This window comes from Camelus ferus, chromosome 24 (assembly GCF_009834535.1).
Source record: "Camelus ferus isolate YT-003-E chromosome 24, BCGSAC_Cfer_1.0, whole genome shotgun sequence".
Classification (NCBI taxonomy): Eukaryota; Metazoa; Chordata; class Mammalia; order Artiodactyla; family Camelidae; genus Camelus; species Camelus ferus.
Genome location: NC_045719.1, coordinates 14,865,028 through 14,891,022, shown reverse-complemented (window position 1 = coordinate 14,891,022; position 25,995 = coordinate 14,865,028). Strand labels below are relative to the sequence as shown.

The 25,995-nt window shown below is 40.5% G+C and overlaps 1 protein-coding gene across 1 annotated transcript in view; it reads right to left on the bottom strand.

The window, feature by feature from the left end:
- The window catches only part of RNF125 (ring finger protein 125), a 32,333-nt gene extending 7,028 nt beyond the window's left edge, over window positions 1–25,305 (bottom strand). The window contains exons 1-4 of the mRNA XM_006187153.3: window positions 24,815–25,305; window positions 11,269–11,422; window positions 7,698–7,792; window positions 5,043–5,133 (exon numbers count right to left, since the gene is read on the bottom strand). Coding sequence (XP_006187215.1) covers window positions 5,043–5,133; window positions 7,698–7,792; window positions 11,269–11,422; window positions 24,815–24,978 — 504 coding nt within the window. The 5' untranslated portion in view covers window positions 24,979–25,305. The remainder of the gene's footprint in view (window positions 1–5,042; window positions 5,134–7,697; window positions 7,793–11,268; window positions 11,423–24,814) is intronic.
- Window positions 25,306–25,995: the final 690 nt, after the last annotated feature.

Sequence of the window (25,995 nt, the reverse complement as noted above, 5' to 3'; positions counted from 1 at the left end):
ACCAGCATCAAGCATTAGTATTTACACATATTTTCCTAATTTAATAGCCATTAATGGGTCTCTAAGAAAACTTTCCCATTTTGAAACATGTATAACTCACAAAGAATTGCAAAAAGAATACCAGAGAAGTGCCATGTCGCCATCACCCAGCTTCCCCAAATGGTAACTTCTTATGTAACTATGGTACATTATCGAAACCAGGAAGTTGGCAATTCACTAGAGAACACCTGACTTAGATTTCACCAGTTTTCACGTGAACTCATTTTCGGGGGGGGGGGGGGGTGTAGTCCTATGAAATTTCATAACTTGTATAAATTCATATAACCATCAGCACAATCAAGATACAGAACTGTTCTCTCACTGCAAAGAACTCCCTTGTGCTAACCTTTAAATCTTCCCTTCTGAACCCTGGCAACCACTGGCTAGAGAATTTTTCAGATTGGCTTTTTCCACTGAGCATAATGACCTTGGGATTCATCCACATTGTTGTTGTCAAGAGTGCTGTCCTTTTCATTGCTGAGTAGTGTCGCGTGGCATGGGTGTACCACAGTTCATCCACTTACCTCTGAAGGTCATTTGTTGTTTTGGGCTGTTACAAATACAGCTGCAATGAACATTTGTGTAGAGTTTGTTCTGCATAAGCATGTTTTCATTTCTTTAGGATAACTTTCCAGGAGTGTGATTGCTGGGTCATATGGTTAGTATTATGGTTAACTTTGTAAAAAATCTGCCAAACTATTTTCTTTTTTTTAATTGAAGTATAGTCAGTTACAATGTGTGAATTTCTGGTGTACAGCATAATGTCCCAGTCATGCATATGTACAGATACGTTTGTTTTCATATTCTTTTTCCAAACTTTTCCAGAATGGCTGTATCATTTTACATTCCCACAAGCAATGTGTAAATTATCCACATTCTTGCCAGCGTTTGGTACTGTCAGCATTTTTTATTTTATTCATTCTGATAGGCGTGTAGTGGCATCTTAATCATGGTTCTAATTTGCATTTCTCAAATGGCTAATATAAATGACTCTTTTTACGTATACTGCTTTATTATATCTTAACGTATGTTTTTTTTAAAAATTCTATTTTTTCTCCTGGATTCAATCCCCAGTACATCCAATGAAATAAATATATAAATACATAAACCTAATTACCTCTCCCACCAAAAAACCAAAACAAACAAATGCCATGTATTTACTACTATTTGATCCCTGTCTTTGAGTAACTGGGGCTCCCTGCAGGAAGAAACTACATGTGTCTTGTTAACCCATGTGTTCCCAGTGGCTGGAAAATAGTTTTCAGTTTTATCCCAGCCTCTCACTAACTTAACCTTGGCAATTCATTAATCTTCACCTGTAAAAGGTGAATTATCTGTTTTGCAGGGCTCTTGGTAGATTTAGAATAACATGTCATTTAACATTTTGAAGCTCAGTCCTTGGCCACTATTCTTATCACTCAAGCAGATACTTCCAATGCAGCACAGCAAGGGCTACATTCAACATATGAAAAGGCACTATGTCCTACTCTGTGCTAGGTTCTCTGCCAAGGGCTGGGCATGCAGTGGTGAACAAAGAAATTAAGTTCCATGGCTTCATAATAATTTGGACAGAGAGACAGACACAAACTACATACACAATTGATGAATCCTGATAACTGAGAAAAAAAGAGGGGAGAAAAGCAAGAGCTGAAATTAATTTGCATGTCAGGGAACTGAGAAAGGAAGATTTAAACTGAGCTCTACAAGATAAATAAGAGGTAATCAGTGAAAGAAAACACTGGGCAGAGAGAAGAGCCAGAAAGTGTGGCTCTTGCTGAAACATCTTCCCTTGACAAGATAAAATACTGAATTTCTCTCAAAAGTGGACTCATAACTCAATCTGAAGCATGCTGTTTGTGTCATTTGCCTCTTTTGAGTTCAATATTCCATAGATACCATTTTTCAAAAAATAAAACATGGCAGAATTACTGTGTGACAAAAAGGAGCTGGTGTCTTCTTTTTAATTTTTATTTTTTATTGAAGTATAGTCGATGAACTGTTGACTTCTTAAGGCTGCATATGAGAAAAATCAAAATGTCTTGATGTTCTTAACCTACTACCCCAGGCTTGAGCAACTCAGAAAGAAAAGATTAGTCGCTTGCGGTTTGATCTCTGAATTATCTAATTATATCTGGAAGGCAGAATCATTTGCCCAAATCTCTAACTGCCAAGAAATTTCTTACACGTTGTTAGTCAGATGATGTCACTGATCTTATCTGCAGACAAACCCAGCGCAGTCCTTTGAAGCAAAAATTCCTTGTTAACTTCCACACCAATCCAGAATCAGCCATCCTCCAAGATCTCCCCCCAGGCTGTTTTCGCCCACGTGTCCTCACTGGGGATCTGTAAACACATGAACCCCAGCCCTGTTACAGTACTACCCCCAACCTTTTCATGACCACAGTGTTTACCCTGACTTCCAGCGGCACTAGATTCTTCAGTGACGTGTGTCTTCAGCTTCTACACTTAGGCAAACACTAACACAGGAAACCTGAAGGTCTTCTGTTCCAGTGACACCTTCAGACAGCTCTAGTGTATCACAGAACTGTGGCTTTTCTGAACAATCTGCTTCTCTCCTGCCTCAAGGCCATGACAGCATCCTGGTCTTACAGTAAAATTTTAACACTTCACTGCCCCCACCCCTCCCAGCTTGGGTTCCTCAACTGTGAGAGTACATGGCTTCTTCTGAGAAATCTTTAGTCTTGATTTTATATAGTTCCGGAAGTGGTAGTAACACACCGTCACCACCTGACTCATTTACTGCCACCCTGTGAAAAAGGCATCATCAGTATCATCACCCCCATTTTATAAACAATGAAACAGAGGCAAAGAGGTTCATGGGGTTTTCAAAGCGTATCTCCTCCAAAGCAAATTCCATGGGCAATCTGATCTCACTATTCCTGGCTTATTTCTGTCCTTATGCCGGCTCTTTAATGACTTCTATGACCTCTAAATCCTTGAAGACTCAGCATCCAAGGGCCACCTTCAGTCTGATGGCAACCTGAGCAGCACGTGGACTGGATTTCTGCAGGAGTAGGTACACAGTACCAAAGCCCTGGATTGCTGCTATGATGCAGCCCATGGTCCAGAGTGCCCAGAGTTCCTCCAGCCAGAGCAGCACCCCGGGCACTACTGGTCAGGGCTCAGGCTGTGTCACTAACACCTCCTTTATCATCCTTCCTAGGGTTGCTAGGAGACGGCAAAGAGCTCAGTAAATGGTAGTCATTATTATGCCATCCTAATGCTTTCTTCAAACTTCCTCTAGTTCTCCAGGTACCTGTCATAAAACACCTGAGTCCAGTTCCTCCCCCAGAGCACCCTGAGCAGGAAAAGCCCTTGACAATCTCCCCTGCTTCTCCCAGACATACCAAGCTCCCATCTAGCCATTCCAAGAACCAAACCTCTAGGGCCATCAGGTTGAGTAACAAATACTTTTGCCGGCACTCTGGGGCTTTTCTCCTTAACTTGCTGGTAGAGCACAGATGTTTATGCCCTGCAGCTAGACTATTAGGTTCAAATGATAGGTCTGCTTACTGACCAGCTGTAAGACTTACTTCTCTGAGCCTCCATTTCTCGTCTGCAAAATGGGGACAATAATTATATCTATCTCACTGGATTGTGAGGACTATCTATCAATCCTCTATCTTCTTAAGGCTGCTTGCTCCATCTGCTTAAAGATTACTTACATTTCAATCTCATCCACTTTCTAAAAGATTTTTATGAAAAACAACCCCTTAAAACTCAAATAAAAAACCCCCCAAAACTCATATATATAAAGCCCACACACACATATATACATACACACATGTACACACATATAACATACAACTAAAATAAAATTCAAAATAATCTTCAAGGTATCATTCTACATCTGTTAGGCTTGGGTAATTTGGGGGGGGGGAGGAGGTAATTAGGTTTATTTATTTTAACGGAGGTACGACGGGTTGAACCCAGGACCTTGTGCATGTTAAGCATGTGCTCTACCACTGAGCTGTCCCCTCCCCTCTAGGCCTAGGTAATTGTAAAATAAATGTACCCAATCATGGTCAAGTTAAGGTGAAAGTGATTTACTTCTGAACTGCCGACACAAATACAAGTCAACTCAAACTTTCCAGAATGCATTTCAGGAGTTAATGAAAATTGGCACTCTCAGTCCCAGAAATATCGATCTAAGGAACTTCCTCTTAGGAAAAAAATCCTATAGAAGAAAAAGTTTAAACGTACAAGAATGTCAATTCAAATCCCCCAAATCGGCAATAATCCATGTTCGAAAACAGTAAAATGGCTAAGTTAACAATGATACACCACTCATCAACTACACAAAAATGAAAATTGTAAGTCACACGGCACAGTAGAACTAAAATGCCAAGTTGAAAAGAAAAAAGGTAGCATTCATAATGGATCTAGGAAATGATAAGCAATATGTGTGTTTAATGTGGATGAAAATTCAAACCATGAAATAAAACAACAGATTAATTAAAAAAGATGAATGACTTCTACTTTTCATTTCTAGTGTATTCTCATCATAACCTTATTTGCATTATCAAAAAATGTGTTTAACTGAGGATGTGACCACAGTTAGCATCTTAAAGTTAGATCTTAACTGTGCATTTTGCAGAAAGGTTTTATGCTGTTTTTTTGTTTGGTTTTATTTTTTAATGGAAGTACTAGGGATTGACCCCAGGTAGAGCTATGCAAGCACTCTACCACTGAGCTACACCCTCCCCGCTTAACTATGCATTTTGGATCTACTTAGTTGATTATGCTTACGATTATCTGTAAGAGAGAATGTTGTCTAATTTCATAAACGGAAGAGTGATTTTCACATTGGTAATTCATCAGTTTCAACTCAACACTTTCATATCTTGTTAACATAGAATCACCATAACCTTGACATAAATTATTTGTTATGATATATCTATAAATAGAAGCCCACTAAATGGATTTTCTAGTGTATACTGAGTTTAAGCATTGCAGAAATGCATAGTAACACAAATCCTCACCACGGTTCTCCTTTCTGATCTGTGATGAGTAATACAATGATCCAGCAGGCTCTCTTCATCCAATTCCCACTGACAAAATGGACATACACACCTGGGAAATGTGTAGAAAACAAAATATTACTGAAATTGCTGTCGATAATTAGTAGTCACTGAACTAGAGGTAATAAACAGAATGCAGGTGTATCTAGTTTCTAGTCCTCATTCTTCTCGACTTGATATTCTTTTTCCTATCCTGATGATAATCTTGGTGCCTCAGTTTTTTCTCATGAGGAGTATAAATATGTAACCTCACGGGGACAGGATGGAGATACAGTCACAGTTTACTTGCAGCACTTTATTGTCTTTGGAATAGAAGTACCATCTGAACTTCCATTCACTAGAAACAGGATCACACCACCCAGCCACACCTGCGTTACTTTTCCTGTCCCTTGAACTTCCTGCCTTCCCTAATTCAGAATTGGGTGCTACTTGTTCTCCAACCAGCATATCTAATGACACCAGCATATATAACTACAGGGGTCAACTCACAGTATTAGCAGCCAGTGAAGAATGAAAAGTGGCCTGCAACTGCCTTGCTAAGTCCTTATGCACACCTAGGAGTATCTGTCCCTTGCATCTGTGCGATCCAGTGGAATAGCCACTAGCCAGTGTGTGTCTACTAAGCACTTGAAATGAGGCTAGTCCAAATTGAGATATGCTGGAAGTACAAAATACACACTGCATTTTAAAGGCTATATATATATAGTGAAATATCTCAATAATTTATATGTTGATTACATGTTCAAAGGATAGTATTTTGGCTACATTCTGTTAAAGAAAATATATTAAAATTTAATTTCACTTCTTTCTTTTTACTTTTTGAGTATGGCTACTACAGAACTTAAAATTACATATGTGTTCTGCATTATATTTCCACCGCACAGAGCTGCCTTAAATTCTTAGGGACAATATAAAGGCTTGGAATATTCTTCTCATTTTCCATTATAGACAGAGATTCCTGTTCTCCAGGACTTGTATTCTGGACAAGCTCCCTATGTAAGGATTTTTTAAAATCTGAATTATGTAATAAGTTCTTCTATAAAGCAAAGATTTCTATCTTCAATGCAACTATTAATCTATCCTGTAAGACTGATTAATCAACAATCCTTCTCATTTTCTATTATTTTAATTCGTTATTATTTAATTCTAACCAGCAGGAAAAATTTGTATTTAAACTAGCTTTTGTATATTTTAAAATTTTCATAAAGCCTATCAACCTTACAATCAAACCTTCACACGTTCTCTACTCATTTGTTATCCTTCTTTCCTATTGGTTCTGGTGGCCAATCTAACAGAATTCATACTCTGCTTAGAGTTAAGACACTCATTTACAATTTATAACAGAATGGTATAAATCTAATTCTATAATAAAAGGTACATTTGCAAAGTAATCTCCAGTAAAACCAGAGGAAGGGGGTGGTCATTTTGACTTTCGGGTTAGGAAATTTAAGCTATATTTTGAGCCGTATACTTCCTTAAAATAAGCAGAACTAAAATTTATCTTCAAGAGAAAAAAAAGAAATTACATTCATACCGAACACCTCTGTTGGACAGCTGAGTTCGTAAGAAAATTTAATGGTTTCGAGGAGAGGGTACAGCTCAGCAGTAGAGTGGGTGCTTAGCATGCATGAGGTCCTGGGTTCAATCCCCAGTACCGCCATTTAAATAAATCAAACAAACAAACAAATAAACATAATTAACCCCCCTCAAAATTAACGGTTTCAAGCCATCATCCTTATGCAGGAGAACACAAATCAATTCTTAATTTCTTTAGCAGAGGCAGATGACAACCTTCGTAATTACTCTGCCCATCAGAATAGTTATGACCCTGATTTGTTCCTTTTTTTTAAAGAAAAAAAAATCGTTAGTGATCAATATTCTCTACTATACCTACTAGCCCTACCCCACCCTCTTCCTCCAGCCCCATGTAGGATGATGACCCAGCAAACAGGTATAAGATTCAGAATGCCTGGTCCTGGCCTGTTCTTTTTTTCTTTTTCTTTTGGAGGGTGGGGATGGGGGATAGTTAGGTTTATTTCTTTCTTTTTTTTTTTTTTTTAATGGAGGTACTGGGGATTGAACCCAGGACCTCATGTGTGCTAAGCATGGGTTCTACCACTGAGCTATACTCTGCCTTCTGATCTTTCTTGTTAGAACATGTACTGACATGTCACTTCCTACCTTCTAAAGAGAAACCAGCAAAATGGGACGGAAGAAGCTGGGGAACTGTGGTGATGGCAAAGTAAAGACAAATAACCTCTTAACCGTGATCCACTTCAAGGATCTGTTAGTCACAAAGCAAGAGCCTAGCAGAAATCCAACAGTTCTGCTTTCTATTTTTATCTCCTCCTTCATAGAAGTTCATCTGAGGAAGTTTCCCCAATGTCTCCAGTGTTTGGTTAGTTCTCGCAATACAAAGTTTTTGAAGCAGAGAGAGCAAAATTCTTTCATAATTATTGCTGTTAACAATTGATTATGAATAACAGGTATTATGGTTAGAAGCCTAAACATAACTACCTACATATTTTCACGATGAAAATGTTAAACTTTCCAGCCCATTAAATTCCTTACAGGCATATCAAATTTAGCATTAAACTGTATGGTACTGAAACAAACCTTGTTGTTGTCTCCCCAAGTTCTTGGAGCGGTCCATACTTATCTATGTACTTCTGACATGTTCTTATGTGTGCCCTCATTTCACTGAGGCAAACCTACGTAAAAGCAAATGAAAATAAGCTCACTGTTGAAAAGGGGCTCACTTAAAAGGCAATGAAGTCTTTTGTGACCCAGCTTTATTGCTTTCCTTATTTCAAATAAGGTCATAGTGTAAAGTCAGTTGATTAAAAGGACACATTCATGATAATAACACAACAAATTTAAGGCATTATCATGAATAACACTATTTAAAAACATTTTTTTAAATACTTAGAAGACTCAAAAGTTGAGTTCTTGAATTTGGTTCTCCTAGAAGTGTATGTTTTTTAAAGTGGAAAGATGCATATTAAATCAAATTTACCTTTTTGGGGTGCCATTACCTAAATCGGTGATGGAAAGAAGGACATAAGAAAGAAAAAGGGGAGAGGAAAAAAAGAGCAAAAGGAAGGGGAAAAAAAAGAAGTAAAAGAAGAGACAGAAAGAGAGAAAAACAAAGAGAGATAAAAAGAATACATAGATGGATTTTAGAGATGTCCAGAGTAAGTAAAAAGAAACCCTGTGCTTCAGGGAAAGATATAAATCCCATGGCTCTATAACACGTCCAGTCATATTACATGAATTCACAATACACAGTATACTTAATGGCCCCATTAAGAGCAAACATAAAAGACAGCTCTCGCAGTCCATTTTTATGAAGGCAGAAGAATAAAGAGCCCTTGTTCTTCCAGATATACATCCAGGGATCCTAACCATGAGGGGTCTGTTGCTAAATAACACATGTTCTACTAAATGTATCATTAGAAACTCTGATAAGATCTGGTGCTAAAGGAAGCGGTACAGCTGTGGCAAGGTGGCCGACACACCCTGCTTCTTTCTGCCCAAGCTACGGATGCTGAACCTCAACCATCTACCACATCAAGATGAGCAGTTATAATTGCTTCACGAAAGACAAAAATAAAAGCAAATGCAAAAGTAAGAACAAACCCTTGCTTTATACATATCCATCTAGAAAGATGTAAAAACTAGGACCAAGATCTAGTCAGCTGTCTTAAAACAGACTGTCTTACAACCTTTAACATCCAACTTTGCACAGCAGCACTCTCTCAACTCTTCAGTTCTTGGGCTTAAGGTTTCTTCCTCTTTGTATTCCTTGATCAACGAAGAGACTGCAGTCCTCATATAAGTCATCAATTTGAGGACTATATCCTGACAAATGAATTGATAAATTCATAGAGCGTCTAGTCTAGACACAAAGCTATGTAAACCATTGTCAGCGGTGGCAGAAGGAACATAAACCACTGTGCTTGCTCTAAAGGTGCTTATAATCCAGTGGAGGAAAAAGAGACAAACCGGAGATGTGTAGACAAGTAGACAGGAAACGGTTTGATATTGGGGACTGGAATACTAAAGCCAGGCTTCATGGAGTAGAGATCAGGCCTGGACTCGAAAGCATAAGCAGAGTTGAAAACGGCTAGAGAAGACCTAGAGATTATCACCTAGTGAAGTAAGTCAGACAAAGAAAGATAAATATCATATAATAGCACTTACATGTGCAATCTACAAAATGTGATACAAATGAGCTTATTTACAAAACAGAAACAGGCTCATCAGACATAGAAAACAAACCACAAAAGGGAAGGCAGGAGAGGGATAAATTAGGAGTTTGAGATTAGCAGATACACACTATTATATATAAAATAGATAAACAACAAGGACCTACTGTACAGCACAGGGAACTATATTCAATGCCTTGTAATAACCTATAATGAAAAAGAATATATATATTTGTATAACTGAATCATTTTGCTGTACACCAGAAACTAATACAACATCATAAATCAACTATACTTCAATCAAAAAAAAAAAGAAATGGGGGGTTGGTGAAAAAAGGCAGGGGACCTCCACCCAGGATAACAGAGAGGATTTTCTTGTTTCTGTCAGACACCAAAGCTGGGATAAAGAACTAGATGACAGAATAATATCCAAGTTTGATTTTGTGCATGTTGAATTTTACATGATGACAAAATATCAAAGTAAAAATAAGCAACAATTATTATTAAGAATGAAAGAAGCCATTGATTTCAAGGATGTACTACATTCCACAGTGCTAACAGCCACTTATGTTTTATCACTTACCTTTATAACCACCCTGTGACACTAACATTATCTTTTCCCTCAATTTACAAAGAGGCAAACAAAAACTTAGATTAATAACTTGCACCAAATTATAAAGAGTAAGTGAGAGGATGAGTGTTTGATCCCAGGATGTCGGACTCCAAAAACCCTGCAAAGACTCTGCAGTCAGGCAGCCGTGAATAGATTTTTTTGAGTCTTACATAAATATTAAAAAATGCACTGAGCATTTATTACGCACCAGTCCTTTTCCAAAGTGCTGGGTACACAGTTGTCAATAAAACAGACACAGTCCTTACCCTCCTGGAATCTGGTGGGGATAATGGATATTAAATTTAAAAAATCACTAAAGCATAATTATAAATGGTGACAAGTGCTGTAAAGAGAAAGCACAGAGTGCTAAGAGGAAGTACACAGGCTACAATTTAGATGAACGATCAAGAAAGGCTCTCTAAAGAAGTTAAGATCTTCAGTACACGAGCTCTCTTTTGAGCTCTAGACGGGTAATATCTAAATATCTCCCCCTTAACAGTCCAAATTGAATATATCTAAAGCTCAACTCTGGGTTGTTCTCCAAATCTGCTTCCCTGTATTGGCACTTTCACCCACTCGTCTCAGAAACTCGGGAGGCATTTTTGACACCTCACCCTCACTCACCCCCACATCCATCCGTTACCAGTTTCCTGCAACCCCTCTCCTGAATACACCTGGGAACAACCTCTTATTCCACACCTAACGCTGTTACCCGAACCCAGCTCCCTTACCACCTATCCTGAAGGCCACTAACTGGCTTCACCAGTCCCGCTTCCACCTCCTCCAAACCACTTTCCACACACATGCTAGAGTGAGATCTTAAAAATATAAACCCGATCAAAAGCTTACACTTTTCCTATGACTCAGTGTTGCATTTGAGATAAAATCTAGACTCTTTTACACAGCCTCCAAGACCTCACATGATCTAACCAGGCTAATATAGCATCAACAGAGGAGAACTGCGACAAGGAGGAAGTGGTCGAGAGAGAGAAATACTGCAAAGCCCAGAATAATATAGGTGGAATTATGCCACCAGATTTGAAAATAAAGCTATTCATTGGGTGGGCGGCAACAGGGTAGAAGGAAAGGAGGCCACAGAATAGGGGGATCACAGGAGTAATGGGGAGAGAGGAAGCAGAGGTGGTCCATGAAAGCATTTGTTTGAAAAATTAGGTGATGGTACGGTCAGGTGTCCTCTGTCCATACATATGGACAGTGTCGTGGAGGGAAGAAGAGGGGAAGCTGAGACAATAAACTCTGAAAAATCGGGGTAGGATGAGGTCAAAGGCATAGATGAAATGATTAGATGCATCACAACTTCCTCAGAGGTCTAAGCCAGTAACTGAGCAAAGGCAGGGTCCCATACCAGGGTGTCACACTCGGTGCAGTTCTGGAACTCGGATTTCATTCTCTTGGCCACATCAGTTGCTGGAACTCCTTCTGAGGGAAGGTACGCCCGGCAGTAAGGACAAGTCCACTTATTGTTCTTCAGACTGGTAGCGATGCAGGAACGGCAGAATCTACAGGAGACAGACCAAGAATGCATCATTTTCCTTAGCAGGTACAAAGGAGCCACCCCTAGGTGTTCACTTGTGGAAACTGTATTTTAACGACACCTTGTACATTGAGAGCTGTCCTGCCAAATGAAAGGTCCGCCTGAATCCCACGCTTGCCAGAGAGGCTCTTACCTTCCCAGTAAGACTTCTCTGGGGTCATGTGGGTCACATGTTTCCCCCATCCCCATGCCCACCTCTGCCCATTTAAACAAAAGATGGCAGACAAGGTGGAGAAACAGCATATAAACAGAATTAAAACTATAACTCAAATATTACTTAGCGATAAAAATGAATGAAATAATGCCATTTGCAGCAACATGGATGGACCTAGAGATTGTCATACTAAGCAAAGTTAAGTCAGACAAAGACAAATATCCCATGATATCACTTACATGTGGAATCTTAACAAAAAAAATGATGCAAATGAACTTATTTACAAAACAGAAACAGACTCACAAACGTAGAAAACAAATTTATGATTACGAAAGGGGAAAGGCAGGGAGGAGGGATATACTGAGAGTTTGGGATTAACAGATACACACTACTATATATAAAACAGGTAAATAACAAGGTCCTACTGTATAGCACAGGGGAACTATATTCAGTATCTTGCAATAGCCTATAATGGAAAAAAAAATCTGAAAAAGAATATATATAATGGGTATGTATAACTGAATGACTTTAATGTACACCTGAAACACAACATTGTAAACCAACTATACTTAAATAAAAAAAAAAAACCCATTACTCAAAGGATATCTAATGTGTTTTTTCTCCTCTTTAATCCTACTTTACCTTACAATTTACGGGAGGAGGGTTGGAAATAGGTCTTTGCTCTGTGGGGTTTTGTGTGTTAGGTGAGAAAATAGTAGCATGTTGAGGAGGTAAAAATTATCTAATCAAAATTAAGAATGTCCTCCAAGTCAAAAAATACAGTCTCTGGTTTACTTAAAGATGATCATGATTAAAAAAAAAAAAAAAAGCCATGATCAACAAAATACACAGAAAATCTTGACCTATTTATAGGAGCTGTTGAAGTAAAAGTGAGCGTTTAGATAGACAGGTTGTCCACATCAGCATGATCTGATAGCTTTAACTCGGCACATAATATCTATTTGAGAATACTAATTTGTGGCAAAAGTTAAGCATTTTAAAGTTTAAGTATACTATACATACTGAAAAGTTCATATATCACAGGTATACTGTTCAATGAAATTTCACAAACGAGATTCTCAAGCCTACCAGCCGTTACTGATTCTTAAAAGCACTCTCTTCTGCCTCTGTTATAAAAGTCTTACGCTCACACAGGGGATGCTGACGTCTGCATTGTTCTTGAGGCATCTGCTTGATGTTTATGCCTGCCCAGCATCCACTTCCCCTTTTTCTTGCAATAGCATGATTTCACTCTGCAGGAACTGCGTCTCTTATTATATTAGATACAGTCTGGTGAGACCTGAGTCAAAGTGCCCACAAATCCCGTGCTGAAGGCGGAGCACCTGATGCTGGCTGGCCTGAGGAAGCAAACCTTCTCTCTGGGAGATGAACACTAAACAGAGTGACATAAAGATCGGCTCTGCTCTTTATTTAGGACCCCAGATCTGCCTGGGTTCCTGCCCTTTTCTTTCTAGGTGTTTTTGTTATTTATGGTGTTTGGTAACTTTCTATTTTAATATAATTTCAAGCTTGATACAAGGCTTTTTTTAAACAAAATTTTAAAACACTTCCACATATCTTAATTCATTTGACCTTAACAAACCCCTAAGATCATTATTTCCTTTAGATATGAGGAAACTGAGAGACATAAAGGTTAGGTTACGTCTGCAAGGTCACACCTACAGGAAATCCTGAACTTGGTTGGTCTTAAGCTGGGGTTTTCTGACTCACGATTCAATAACCTGTCTTTCCACAACATCAGCTGCCCCAGTTGGAAAGAACACTACTTTTGGAATCAAAAGACCTAAGTCTTAGTCTGTATTTACTTCTCTCTGCCTCAGGCGATTAACTGTAAAGTTCTAAGGCACAATCTGCCCTTGCATTTCTTTGAGTCCCTAAGAACTGGTTCTCAGGGTGTAGGCTTTGAAGAGTATTTATTACCAATGATCCAAATGCTTAACTCACAATTATCATTTCTAATACAACACCTATGGTTCTGACATGAATTCTTTATATAATTTAGGAGTAAGCAGATAACACGGTGTTCTTGTCAACCAGAAGTCTGTCTTCCCCCTTTTCTCACAAAATTTATTTGAATTTTATGCCAATACACACAACAGACTAATATATTGGTGCCAAGCCCCGCAGTAGCTCTCAGCTCTCACAGGAACCCTCAGTGCTGCTCCGCTTTCTCCTTTACCCTGACTGATGGCACACTGAGGTTCAGAGAGGTGTAGCAACTTGCTGAGGTCACACAGCCAGAGGACAGTAGTGTTTGAGGATAAACCTCAAACAGTTTGGGGACAAGCTCAAAGTTGGCAGTCTTTTACAAGACACTTTTAATTCCTCCCAAGACATGCAGAAGCAGCAAAGGTGTGACATCACTGATGGACCTGGATAAGCCCATGGGCTTTACCTAGGACACTTCTGTTGCTACTTTGTAAATGCCTTGCACAGGTTTTTGTAACAATTGATGACCATGACCATGAAAATTCCTAGTAGACACACATGAAAAGTCACACACTTAAGGCATTTTTTAAAATGCAGTCCCTCACTATGACTGTGCTGTCTGTACAGTGGTGTTGCCTGTGGCATGAACCTCTCAAGTGAGCACTATGTAGGTGATGCTGTGTTATGTGACAATATTAACTGCAAATCTGGTAGATGAGTCAACTAGCTGTGCTCCTTTTAATAAAAGTGATTATTAACCTGAGAAAACACATCAAGACCAAGGTGTTTTGGAACAGACTGAATTTACTGATTATGAGTACATAAAAACCACAACCTTTGTAAGCGTTATCGTGAAAAGGTACTGGATGCTACTGCTGCGCAAGTCTCACTTTCTGGGGTGCAGAACTGCTTCCTTCAAAAGGTCTGAGGTGAACATTCTCTCCTTAAAGGTGTAGTTACCAAATGCAAATCATGAGAGCGGGAGCATCTAACATCCCTACCCCAGAACCTTGGTATGAAAAGTATACACGCGATCCAACGTTTTATGAATTGTCTAATCAGAATTCACACAGGGCTCTTCAGGGTTAGGTAATGCATAGCAGGGCACAGAGACAGGATGACTCAAAACTCAAACCTCTTACAAAGCAGGAAAGTGTAGAAGTGAATATATAGTGTGAGCTACTTGCAGGTTTGCAGATGTACGAAAACACCTGGGGTGAAGAAAATAAGAACATTTACCTCCCTGATGGAGAAGTGGGAACTGGAAAGAAAGGGGTATTTGGCAGAAGAAGGGTATTTTCCTTGTCGAATTTTAGGTTTGAACAATGTGACCATAATGTATTACCTATACCATAACTGATTCTTTTAAAAAGTTAAACACTTACAACCACTTGGCATAAGTGATCTGGTAGTTTCTTAGAAAACAAAACTTAGAGGTGCCCCATGAGCCTGCAATGCCAAGCCCAAGTATTTACTCCAGAGAAATGAAAAATATGTCCATCTGTACGAGAATATTCCCAAGGAAGGTTTTCATAATTGCCCCAAGCTGGAAATAATCCATCAAGAAGCAAATGAATAAAGAAACTGCAGCAATGGATGGAATACTACACAGCAATAAAAAAGAGAGAAGTACTAATACAAACAATAACGTGAATGACCCTCAAAGACACAGTGAGTAAAGAAGCCAGACACAAGTGAGTACATCCTGTATAATTCCACTTACATGAAGATCATGAATAGGCAAAACCAATTATGATAGAAAAAAATAACAACAATGACTGTATGTGGAGGCGGACCAGGTAGCAAGGGGCATGGGGGAACCATCTAGGGGCAATGGGACTATTCTGTATCTCGATAGGGCTTAGGGTCAAAACTCAGCGAATAGTATACCTAGATGTATACATTTCATAATATGTGTAATTTACATTAAAAAAGCCCATAAACAAATACTGAACACTGGTTAATATTATGCATGCTGATATGAAAAGGATAGAGCATGCTGATATTTGTAACCTACTCTGAAATGCATCAAAAAATACAATGGATTGATGGATGGATAGGTATGTGATAAAGTGAGGGAGAAAAGCAAATATGGCAAAATCAGCAGTTGCAGAATACAAGTATGGATATTTGGGTGTTCACTGGACAGTTCTGTAACTTAGCTGTATGTTTGAAACTTTTCGTAATAAAATATTAGGGGAAATCAATCACCTTACTATAACTTAAATTTTCTTTACTCCTGAGAAAAATTCACTTGGAAAATTAGGAAGGGAAATGTTTGGAGGATGAGAGGCCCGAAATTTTTAACGGAATGTGATTTGAAGAGAGAAACATTTTAAAAAAAATTTATTTTGAAGAGCATCCAAATTCAGTGTGAAGAAAAGATTATTTTGCATTCTTGATTATTTAAATAAATTTAAAGAGTTCAAGGGGGGAGGGATATAGCTTAGTGGTAGAGCGCATGCTTAGCATGCGTAAGGTCCTGGGTTCGATCCCCAGTACCTCCACTAAGAATAAATAAATAAACCTAATTACCTCCCCCACACCAAAAAAAAAAAAAAAAATTAAAAAAAAAAAAGGCTGAAGGGGGAAAAATACAGAAAATGAATTTGTATGGCTTTTAGAAAGAACAGTTATTCCAAGGTTGAAATGAAGACTTTATAAGAGAACGCATAAATCTGCACACACCTCCACAGCACGCATTCACTGGCGAAATTTGTAGTAATAGCTTGTGATTGCCAGACAGTGTTCAACATGCCCGAGATGCAACTATGGCAGCGCCCAAAGTGCCTGCCCTCAGAGTTCTAGAAAGCAGAGAGAGGAAATAAACAGGTAAACAAACAGCGCGGCAAATGATAAACGCCCCAAGAAGAATAAAACTGTTGACAATAAAAACAGAGTGGGTGGGGCACAGAGAGCATCAATCAGGAACTAGATAGTGTCTAAGAACTCTGAAACCAGCTGGAAACTTAATTATTCCATCACTATTGTTTATTTTATTAACCCCTTTCTGTTTCTCTAATTAAGTGATTCGCCATAAAATTGGTATAATGTAAAGGGTCGGCTTGGTATTGGAGGCAAATGGGGAAAGGGTCGCTGAGGACACTGGGTAAAATTATGTACATGATTTTAAGAGGGAAACCTGCACCCTAAGTATAGTAGGTTTCAAGAGGAAAGGGATGCATTAGGGCCTCCGAGGGGCTTAGGGCTAGACCGGCAAAATATGTATCCAGAGGTGGTCCCCACATGAGGTTCTGGAAGAAGCCCTTGGCAACATGTGCTGGGTCTGACATTTGCCTCATGTCCTCAACACTGAGTGGCCTCACTAGGGAGGCCAACGTGAAGCTGAAGGAGAATCCTGAGCTGGCCTGAGGGGCTTGAATGTAGAAATAGAGTAAGGGGAGTTGCTATTGTCATTCAAAGTGAGAATGCACGTCTCAGGCTAAAATATTCCAGCACAGGGCAATAGGGCAATAAACACACACACACAGACACTCTGGCACCAGTCTCCCTCTTCACCAGTGATGGAGCAGCCTGGACAGGCCCAAGTGCAGCTGTTCTTGGAGCACAGGCCTTCCAGCCAAGCGCTGAGCCTATATGGTCCCTTCGATGCTTTTATGTCTCCAATCAGGTGACACTCAAAGTCCATCCTAGGACCATCCAGCCTCCAAAAATGGACTCTGCATATCTCTACCCTCCATCGCATGCTGATTTTTATACTCATCCCCATAAGGAAAATTTTATTTCCTTTAATCTACAATCTTAGAGGGCTGACTACAACCCTCAAACACTGTCCTCAGCTTGCTGTAAACAACTGTCAATTAAATAGGATTATCTTAAGGCTGTACTTCTCACACTTTAAAATGGATATAAATCCCATGGGCATCTTGTTAAAATGCAGATTCTGATTCAGCAGACCTGACAGGGGCTGAGATTCTGCAGTGCTGCTGGTCCTCGGACCAGGAGTCAGGTTCTAAAGAGAATCACGGATAAAACTCAATCTGCGACATTATTTGGGTTTTGTTTGTTAGAGAATAAATACATCATGAATAGATCACTAATATTTAATTTGCCTATGTCAACACTAACGTTGCTAAGTAAACACAGAGCAGTTTAACTACCAGATGAGGCAAATTTCAGCTTAATTACATCTTTCTGAAATTTTCAGTAATACAGGCACAGATGAATAACCCTGTAAAAGGAAGAGAGTTCAAAACCTGTCATGAAACTCCTGTCTGTTGCACAGATTACACAGCATCTGTTGGCTGGCTCTGTGAAGTGCTTGTCCCAGAGTAGTATCTACCAAAGTATCCAAACTTTGTCTTAGAGTCGTTCATTAATTCAAAATATTTAACACCTACTAAGTGCCAGATCTTAAAGGAGTGGCAACATGGAAAATAGCATTCCTTTCCTAGAGCAAAGGCGCTCAAGAGTTTTGAGGCCTTGATGGTACAAAAGACTTCAATCATCCTGTTTTAAGTGATGCTTACCCAAGCACATTGGAAGGAGGAGACATTCTATACACACTTGTTTTAGCATCAGAGGCCTGAATGGCTCATAATTAAACTGCAAAATTTATCTTAAAGTCAAATCACAGGCCAACAGGCACATGAAAAGATGTTCAACCTCGCACATCATCAAGGAAATGCAAATCAAAACTACGATGAGGTATCACCGACCACTCGTGAGAGTGGCTATCATCAAAATGATCACAAACAACAAACATCGGTGAGGATGTGAAGAAAAAGGAAGCCTCGTACACTGTTGGTAGGAATGTAAGCTGGTGCAGCCACTGTGGAAACAGTATGGAGGTTTCTCAAAAAGCTAAAAATAGAACTACCATATGACCCAGCAATCCCACTTCTGGGTATATATCCGAGAAAAACAAAAACACTAATTTGAAAAGATATATGCACCCCAATGTTCACAGCAGCATTATTTTCAATTACCAAGATATGGAAGCAACCTAAGTGTCCATCAACAGATGAATGGATAAAGAAGATGCAGTATACGTATCTACAATAGAATACTACTCAGCCATAAAAAAGAACGAGGTTTTGACACTTGTTAGCAACATGGATGGACTTGGAGGGTATTATGCTAAGTGAAATAAGTCAGAGAGAGACAAATACTATATCATATCATTTATATGTGGAATCTAAAAAATACAACAAACTAGTGAATATAACAACAAAAAAAAAAAGCAGACTCAGATATAGACAGCAAACTAGTGGTTACCAGTGGGAGAGGAAAGGTGGGAGGGGCAATATAAGGGTAGGGGAGTAAGAGATACAAACTGTTAGGTATAAAATTAGCTACAAGAATATATTGTACAACACAGGGAATATAGCCAATATTTTAGAATAACTATAAATGGAGTATAACCTTTAAAAATTGTAAATCATATTGTACACTTGTAACATATAATATTGTACAGCAACTATACTTCAATAAAAAAATCAAATCACAAGTCAAGTATTCTATCAATGATGATCTGCAAACAGATGGGAAACTTCTACAAACTCCCACTACTTCAACTACCTGCTTCTGTGCCCATTTAACACTCAACATCCTCTTCAATGGACAAACTGTCCATTCTCCTAGTTAAGGCCAGGGCCCCACTGTAAATCCTAGCCCTGCAATTCTCTCTTCTCCCCTGTGCATCAAAATCTCCCTTACTATGGGTTCATTGCTATCAGCATACAAAATATTCCATTCTCCTTCTTTTAAAAGAAAATTCTCTTGATACCACTTCATTTTCCAGCTATGGTCCCAATTTCTCTCCTTCCCTTTGCCTCCCAACTCCATGAAAGGGCTTGCTACCTCCCTGTCTCTAACTTGCTTCTCTGATCCCTTGTGAATCCACTCCAGTTAGGCTTTGGAGCCCAGTTCCACTGAAAGTTCTCTTTCCAAGGCCACAAATGGCGTCTATGTCACTAAATCCAGTGGCCAATTCCCAGTCTTCACCCACTTGACCTTTAAAGCAGCACTGGATTCAGTGGGTCCCTCTTCCCTCAAAAATACTTCTTGCACTCACTCAGCCTGCGGGACACCATGTGGTTTCCTTCTTTCCCCGTCAGCTGCTGCTTTTCTAGTTTTCATGTCTCAGCTTCTAAATACTGGTGGGCATCTCAGCCATCTATTCTTTTCTAATTATACTTAATCCTTGATGAGCTCATCCAGTCCCAGGGATTTACAATGGGTGTACATTTATGATTCCCAATTATATCTACCTCCAGCCCAGCTCAGATCCTCTGATCTCCAGATTCACATATCCAACTGTGCACTCAGCATCTCCACTTGGTTGTCTCAAACGTGGCTTGTCCGTAACTGAACTCCTGACTTAACCCTGACTCTCATCCTGTCCTCTTAGTCTCTCGCAGCTCAGTTAAGAGCCACACCAACCTCTGTTCAGGCCAAGGGCTTTGCAGCCACCCTTGAAGTCACACTCCGCGCTGAACCCATCTTGCTAGTTGCGCCTTCAAAAATATCTCACATCCTTCTATTCTCACCACCTCCACTGTTCTCTCTCACCTGCATCATCACAGTGGCCTCCTAACTCACGCTCTCATCTTGTTCCTCCCACTACAGACTATTCTCAGCAGCCAGAGCAATCCTTTCAAATCAGCTCAAGCCATGACTCTGCTTAAAATCCTCACTCAGAGAAAAAGCCAAACTTCTTACAAATGCCCCCACCGCTTAAAACTGCCCTTCACTTACTTTTGCTCCAAACCAGCTTCCTCACCTCCTGCTTTCCTTTAGACCAACTGCACAAAATAAGGTCCTGTTTGTCAGTAGTCCATGCTCAGTAAGTATAGAAATTGAGAGAAATATTTAGAAACTTGTATAGAAATCTGACAGTTATGTCTGTCGAATCTAATAATTTTTCAAATGAGAGCTTGTATTTGATACATTTTTGTATTTTTAAATTCCATTTTTTGATAATACATTTTTTATTTTATAAAAGTATTGGTCTGTGACGGGCTGGAAACTAAAACAAAACAAAACAACCTCACTAGTTCTTTACAACAGATAATTTAAGAAGCATTGCTCTAAATATCCTAAAATTGCTACTGCCCCACATAATTCCTTTGTCTCGCTTCTTTGTCTTATTTTTTTAACCCACTGGCACCATCACTATGTAACAAACTACATACTTAACACTCCTTTCTTGTTTACTGTCCATCTTCCTCATAAGAATGCAAGCTCCAAGAGGACAAGCTTTTGTGTCTGTGTGCTCAGCACAGAACAAGACAGGCTGGCTGGATCAGAAAATGAATGCACGCCATACAACGGTAGATCTAACCAAACAACCCACAGCAGACCAAAGCAATAATGATGACGCTAAATGAACAATGATATGATTTTAATCTACAGGAAACTGGATTCCCACTGTCTGCTGAGCAACGTGTACCGGTATGCATGGCTGCCTGCCAGGAGAATTCTGAAGGGTCTTCAGGTCAGCCTGATACTGATCTCACTTTTGTTTTGATAACCAGATTTTAACAACCCTTAAAAACTTGTTGAATGGATGTGATGGTTAGCCTTATGTATCAACTTAGCCAGCCTACAGTACTCAGTTGTTTAATCCAACATTTATCTAGGTGTTGCTGTAAAAGTATTTTGTACATGGAGCTAATATTTATAATCAGTTGACTTTAATTAGATTATCCTCAATCAACTCCCTAAAATCAATCTCTCTTTCTCTCTCTCTCCATGTATTTATATATAATGTATTGGTTGTTTCTCTGGACAACCCTCACTAATAGAAAATACATAAGTAAGTAATAAAGATCTATAATAAATCATAGGATAGGTAGCTTTAATCTAAGGTTAAAAAGGAAATCTTTGGGATCGCGCATCTGTAAGAATGAAAGCACTGTGGGGACTGCAAGTGAAACAGGTGAAGGGGGCCAAAAGGTATAAACTTCGATTTATAAAATGCATATGTATGACCAGGACATTATGCTGTCCACCAGAAACTGACATGGTAAACTGACTATACTTCAATTTAAAAAAAAGCATCAGGAAACTCTCAGACTCCACTTAGAGAACCACTAATTTGGTGCTCGTACTTGACCACAAATGGAATGTTTTAATCCATTTACCTGAAAGCACTTCAGAATTATCCTCAACAGTTTCATATTAAAAAATTAGGCAAATTCTGCGACGTGGAGCAGCTCATCCCAACTCAGTTCAACGGCGATGTGGTTCTTTGTACCGCGTGGTCTGCTCCAGTTTGTACAGACATCTCTTAGGCCTGTTCTCAACCTCTTGCCCCTTTCCAGTAAGTCCCTTAGCTCCAGCTCCTCCCTCTTTCCCCTAACCCTCTTTCCCAGTATCTTTTGGATATTTCAATTTAGATATCTTCCTATCAGACATTCAACAGGCCTAATGATGAGTTCATTAACTTCCTTCCTGAGCTAAACTCTGCCTCCCTTTATCTCTGTCCTCCACTTTTTCCTCCCTCTGTATCTACCATAGCCAATTGGACACCATATTTCTTTGAATATTTCTTTTGACTGCAAATCAGATTCCTTTTTAGTTTCACTTACAGTTTCAACTCATCTACTCCCTCTTTCCCCAGCTCACTGATAACAGAAGATAAGGCAGAGGTAGGAAACCTTTCCCCCAAATCTATTTTTACAATTGATACGTTATGAATAACATCAGTTCAAAAGGACAGAACATTAGAATGGAACTTCTTAAAGTTCACCAAAGGAAAAAAGAACTAAGCTAAGGGTAAGGCTATCCGGGACATCTTGGAAATGTCACAGATCTATCTTTTGTGGCCCAGTTTTATTCTGAAAGGAATACAGAGATCAGAAATAACACCCGTTCACAGGTTTTTGTTTGCTTTATGGAATAACTCAAGGAACTAGAAACCATGTTTTGAGCTTTATTATGGGCTACTTTTACATTTTAAATAGTCATAAAAATTCCATGACTCACCCTAATACAAATGAAAAAACTGAGAGTCAAAAAGTTTAAGCAATGGGGTGGTTATACAGGTGGTCAGTGTCAGAGCTGAATCTCAAATTCTGCTCTCTATCAAGCCCAGGGTTTTACTGCATCATAACACAGGACACACATTCATTCAAGGTATTGTTGCCATTGCTATACTCGCCTGACTTTGAAATAGGTTTACAAACAGAAATTAGCATAAACAACCGAGTTCACCAAGTTTGGAAATTGGTTTCAAATGGGATAATATTATAGAAGTTTCATTTGCATTTCCTCATTTTTCCAATTTAAAGTTCAATGGAAGAGAGTAATTCATTTAGGAAGTACAAATGATATTAAGAGTGCTCACCAATCTCCAGTGCAGAAGGGACTCTAGTTAACATTCATAAAGTGGAAGGGGCCCCAGTAAATTTGCCAAAAGGAGGAGTGTGGAAATTCTGCCCACAGCCAGAACAATGGACATAGATTTGTCAAAACAAAGAACAGTGAAGTGAGGGAAGGCAATTTGTCCAGCCCTTGTTGTGTTACTTCATGACTATTTTTCCAGCTGCTGGTTTCCTATTCACTCCAACAAAGAAAAAGATTACACAACGGATTTAACATTTTATATTATCCTTTAGCACAAGTAAAACACGGCAAACAGTAAGTTATAGCATTCAAAACGCAAACCAGGGAAAACAATCTCCAATCAGATAACCATCTCCAATAGCAAAGCTGCCCAATTCAGTTCTACGAAAGGAAATCTTCAAGGCTTGATGTCCACTTTGTGTTGTGTCTTTGGTACACCTTAAAAGTTTTAATGCAAATATAGACAAAATTTAAATGTGGTTATCCTGAGGTGGTTACTGCCCTGAACTAATCAATAGATTTCATATATTACACAATAACATCTTGCCTTCCATCTTGGCCTTGGGGAATTATGTCAATGTGCAGCTGGGAAGCAACATCAGTAACCAGACAGGAGGTAAATTAGCCTTGAGTTTAAAATACAAAGCTGAAACAACAGGCCCTGAAAATATAGCCACAAAACACATTGTGTGGGCTGCAGATTTTTCTCCCTGGCTCATTGCTGGGTTTTTCAGTATTGAAAACTGCATCTCAGTTACTAGGTTATAGGTGTCAAGGACCACCTAAGTCCTCTTTACAAGGTTTTGTGCACTTGAATTTACAATATGATACTTCTTTTTTCCTGGTAAGCCATTAGGAACCTCATCAAACTAGTTAGTTGGTGGTCCAAAGAAGAGATTAAGTGGGCTTCCACTCTTGTTCCATGTAATCCCCTCTTCCCCGGGGCCCCAGCCCCCCCCCCCCAATTATCCACAGTCACACCCCCAAACACTCACAGGAAGAAAGCTTCAAACTAAACAGAGAACACAAATTCACAGCTCCAACTCCCACTACTAGCTACTCAGGCACACATTAAGGACGTGCCAATTTTATTTAGGGATTTGTTTTTAAACTCTTCCTAGAAACCACCACTGCTGTACGCCAACAGCGAGTTTTAGTTAAACAGTAGGTACGTGGTTTTTAAGACAGTTATTTTTATCTGTACTTCCTACCCACGTGGGGAGGCGGTGCGTAAGGCAGGTAGTCTGCAACCTCCGTCACTTGGTCGGCTGGGTTTTAAACCGCTCCATTCAAGGGCTTGGGGGTAACGTTCAAGCCCCAGACCCCACCCTGACGAGTTGTCAAACTCTAACGACTACAGAAAGCCACTAGGACGGCCCAGCTTGTCTTGATCTCTGAGGGGTTTGGTCGTCTGTGTTGGGAAAAGGAGTTGGGGATGGAAAGACAGTTTGTACAGATCCTTCTTTGCTCAAGAGACCGGCCTTAGCGGGTGTTCTGGAAACACGTGCACAGAGCCAGCAAAGCAAAGCCGACCCGGTTTCCGGGAGGAGAGGGAAGCACCTCTGAGTGGAATAACTGTGCTCTGCGGGAGCCCCCTGCCTTGGGCCGAGGCGGGTGCTGCTTCTCCAGCCAAGCGCACCCTCCTCAGCTGGCAAGCCCCGGCTTCCCGCGACTCGCGCGCCCGGAATCCCCTTCCCGGGGGCGCCACACCTGGGCTTCCGGACGAGGATGCCGGGCCCGCTTGATGCTCTTTTCTCCCCCTGAAATCCTGTGTCACCTTCAGGCTGGGCACTTTCCCCGTGGCCCCCACTCGACGGGTCCAGGTTTCTCCCTGTAGCAGTTCCTTCAAACACTGGCTTCTGAAACCTCCATCCCCAAGGCTCCCCCGACATCGTCCTCCCCAGGGGGTGGGCACGCAAACCCACCTCCCCTGGCACTTACACGTGGCCGCAGCGGGTCCGGACCGGGTGGTGCAACACCTCTAGGCACACGGAACAGTCGAAGGACGTGACGGGCAGCTCCGGGTCCCTCTTGCGCTCCAGGGCCCGCTGGGTGGCCGAGGCGGGCGCGGATTTTCCGCTATCGCTGCTCAGCAGGGAGCCCATCGCTGTGCCTCCCGCCCAGACGGCGGCCAAGAGCTCGGTGGCTGCTGCCGGATTGTTTTGTTGTCCTGCGGTGAAGGAAGGAAGTCCCAGCCCAGCTGCGATCGCCGCCTCCCAGCGCGCCCAGCTAGCGCAGCCCAGAAGCTGCCTCCGCCGAGGCGCCCAACCGCGGTCTGGGGCGGGACGAGCGCGCGGCCGCGCGTCTGAAATGATCTTTGGGGCGCTGCCTTACTTGAGGCGTGGAGGCGCCGGCGGCCGCCGCCCCTTGCACGCTGCGACGTCCCGTGGCCCTGGGAGGATTGAAACCTGAAACCTCAACTGCAGAGCTGAGGACCTGGGCGGGCAGTGAACCTTCCTGGCTATCGCTTGCATCCTCCTTCTCAACCACTGTAGCAAGTGAATGTGAAAGTGCGGGCGTGGTCGTGCGTGGTCGTGCTTTAAGGGAATCAGAGAACACCCACTTGTAAGGTGATGGTCCTATCAGTCCTGCTCTGTTGTAATCATAATAGGCTACAAAGATGATCTATGCGCGTCTACTCAGGTCATCTAATCAACACTCCATTAATGGAGAGGTAGCATGCGCAGTGGGAAGTGTTCTGAGACCTGGATGCGTATCCCAATTCTAGGACGGGGGTTCTAGTGCTAAATCCTAGGACACTCCCCCGCCCCCCCCCCCGCCCAGTTTCTTCACTTTAGGATTTCCTGCTGTTGTTTGTACTCCCCTCTCCCTCCTCTTTTTAATATTTATGACCAAATATATCATTTAATTCACACAGTTAGTAAGACTTCTTTAGTGCCTGCTGCATGCCAGACTCCTTTCTGGTGATGGGGACACAGTTCCGAACAGGCAAACAAAATCCCAGTTCTCACAGAACTTATTCAAAAAAAATTGTTTGGAGATAATTATAGATTGACACTCTTATTATTAAAAATAATCCACAGTAATGCCTAATATGCACATGCAATCCACACAAGAATACATAATAATTCTATAAACTTCATCCAGTTTCCCCCAGACTT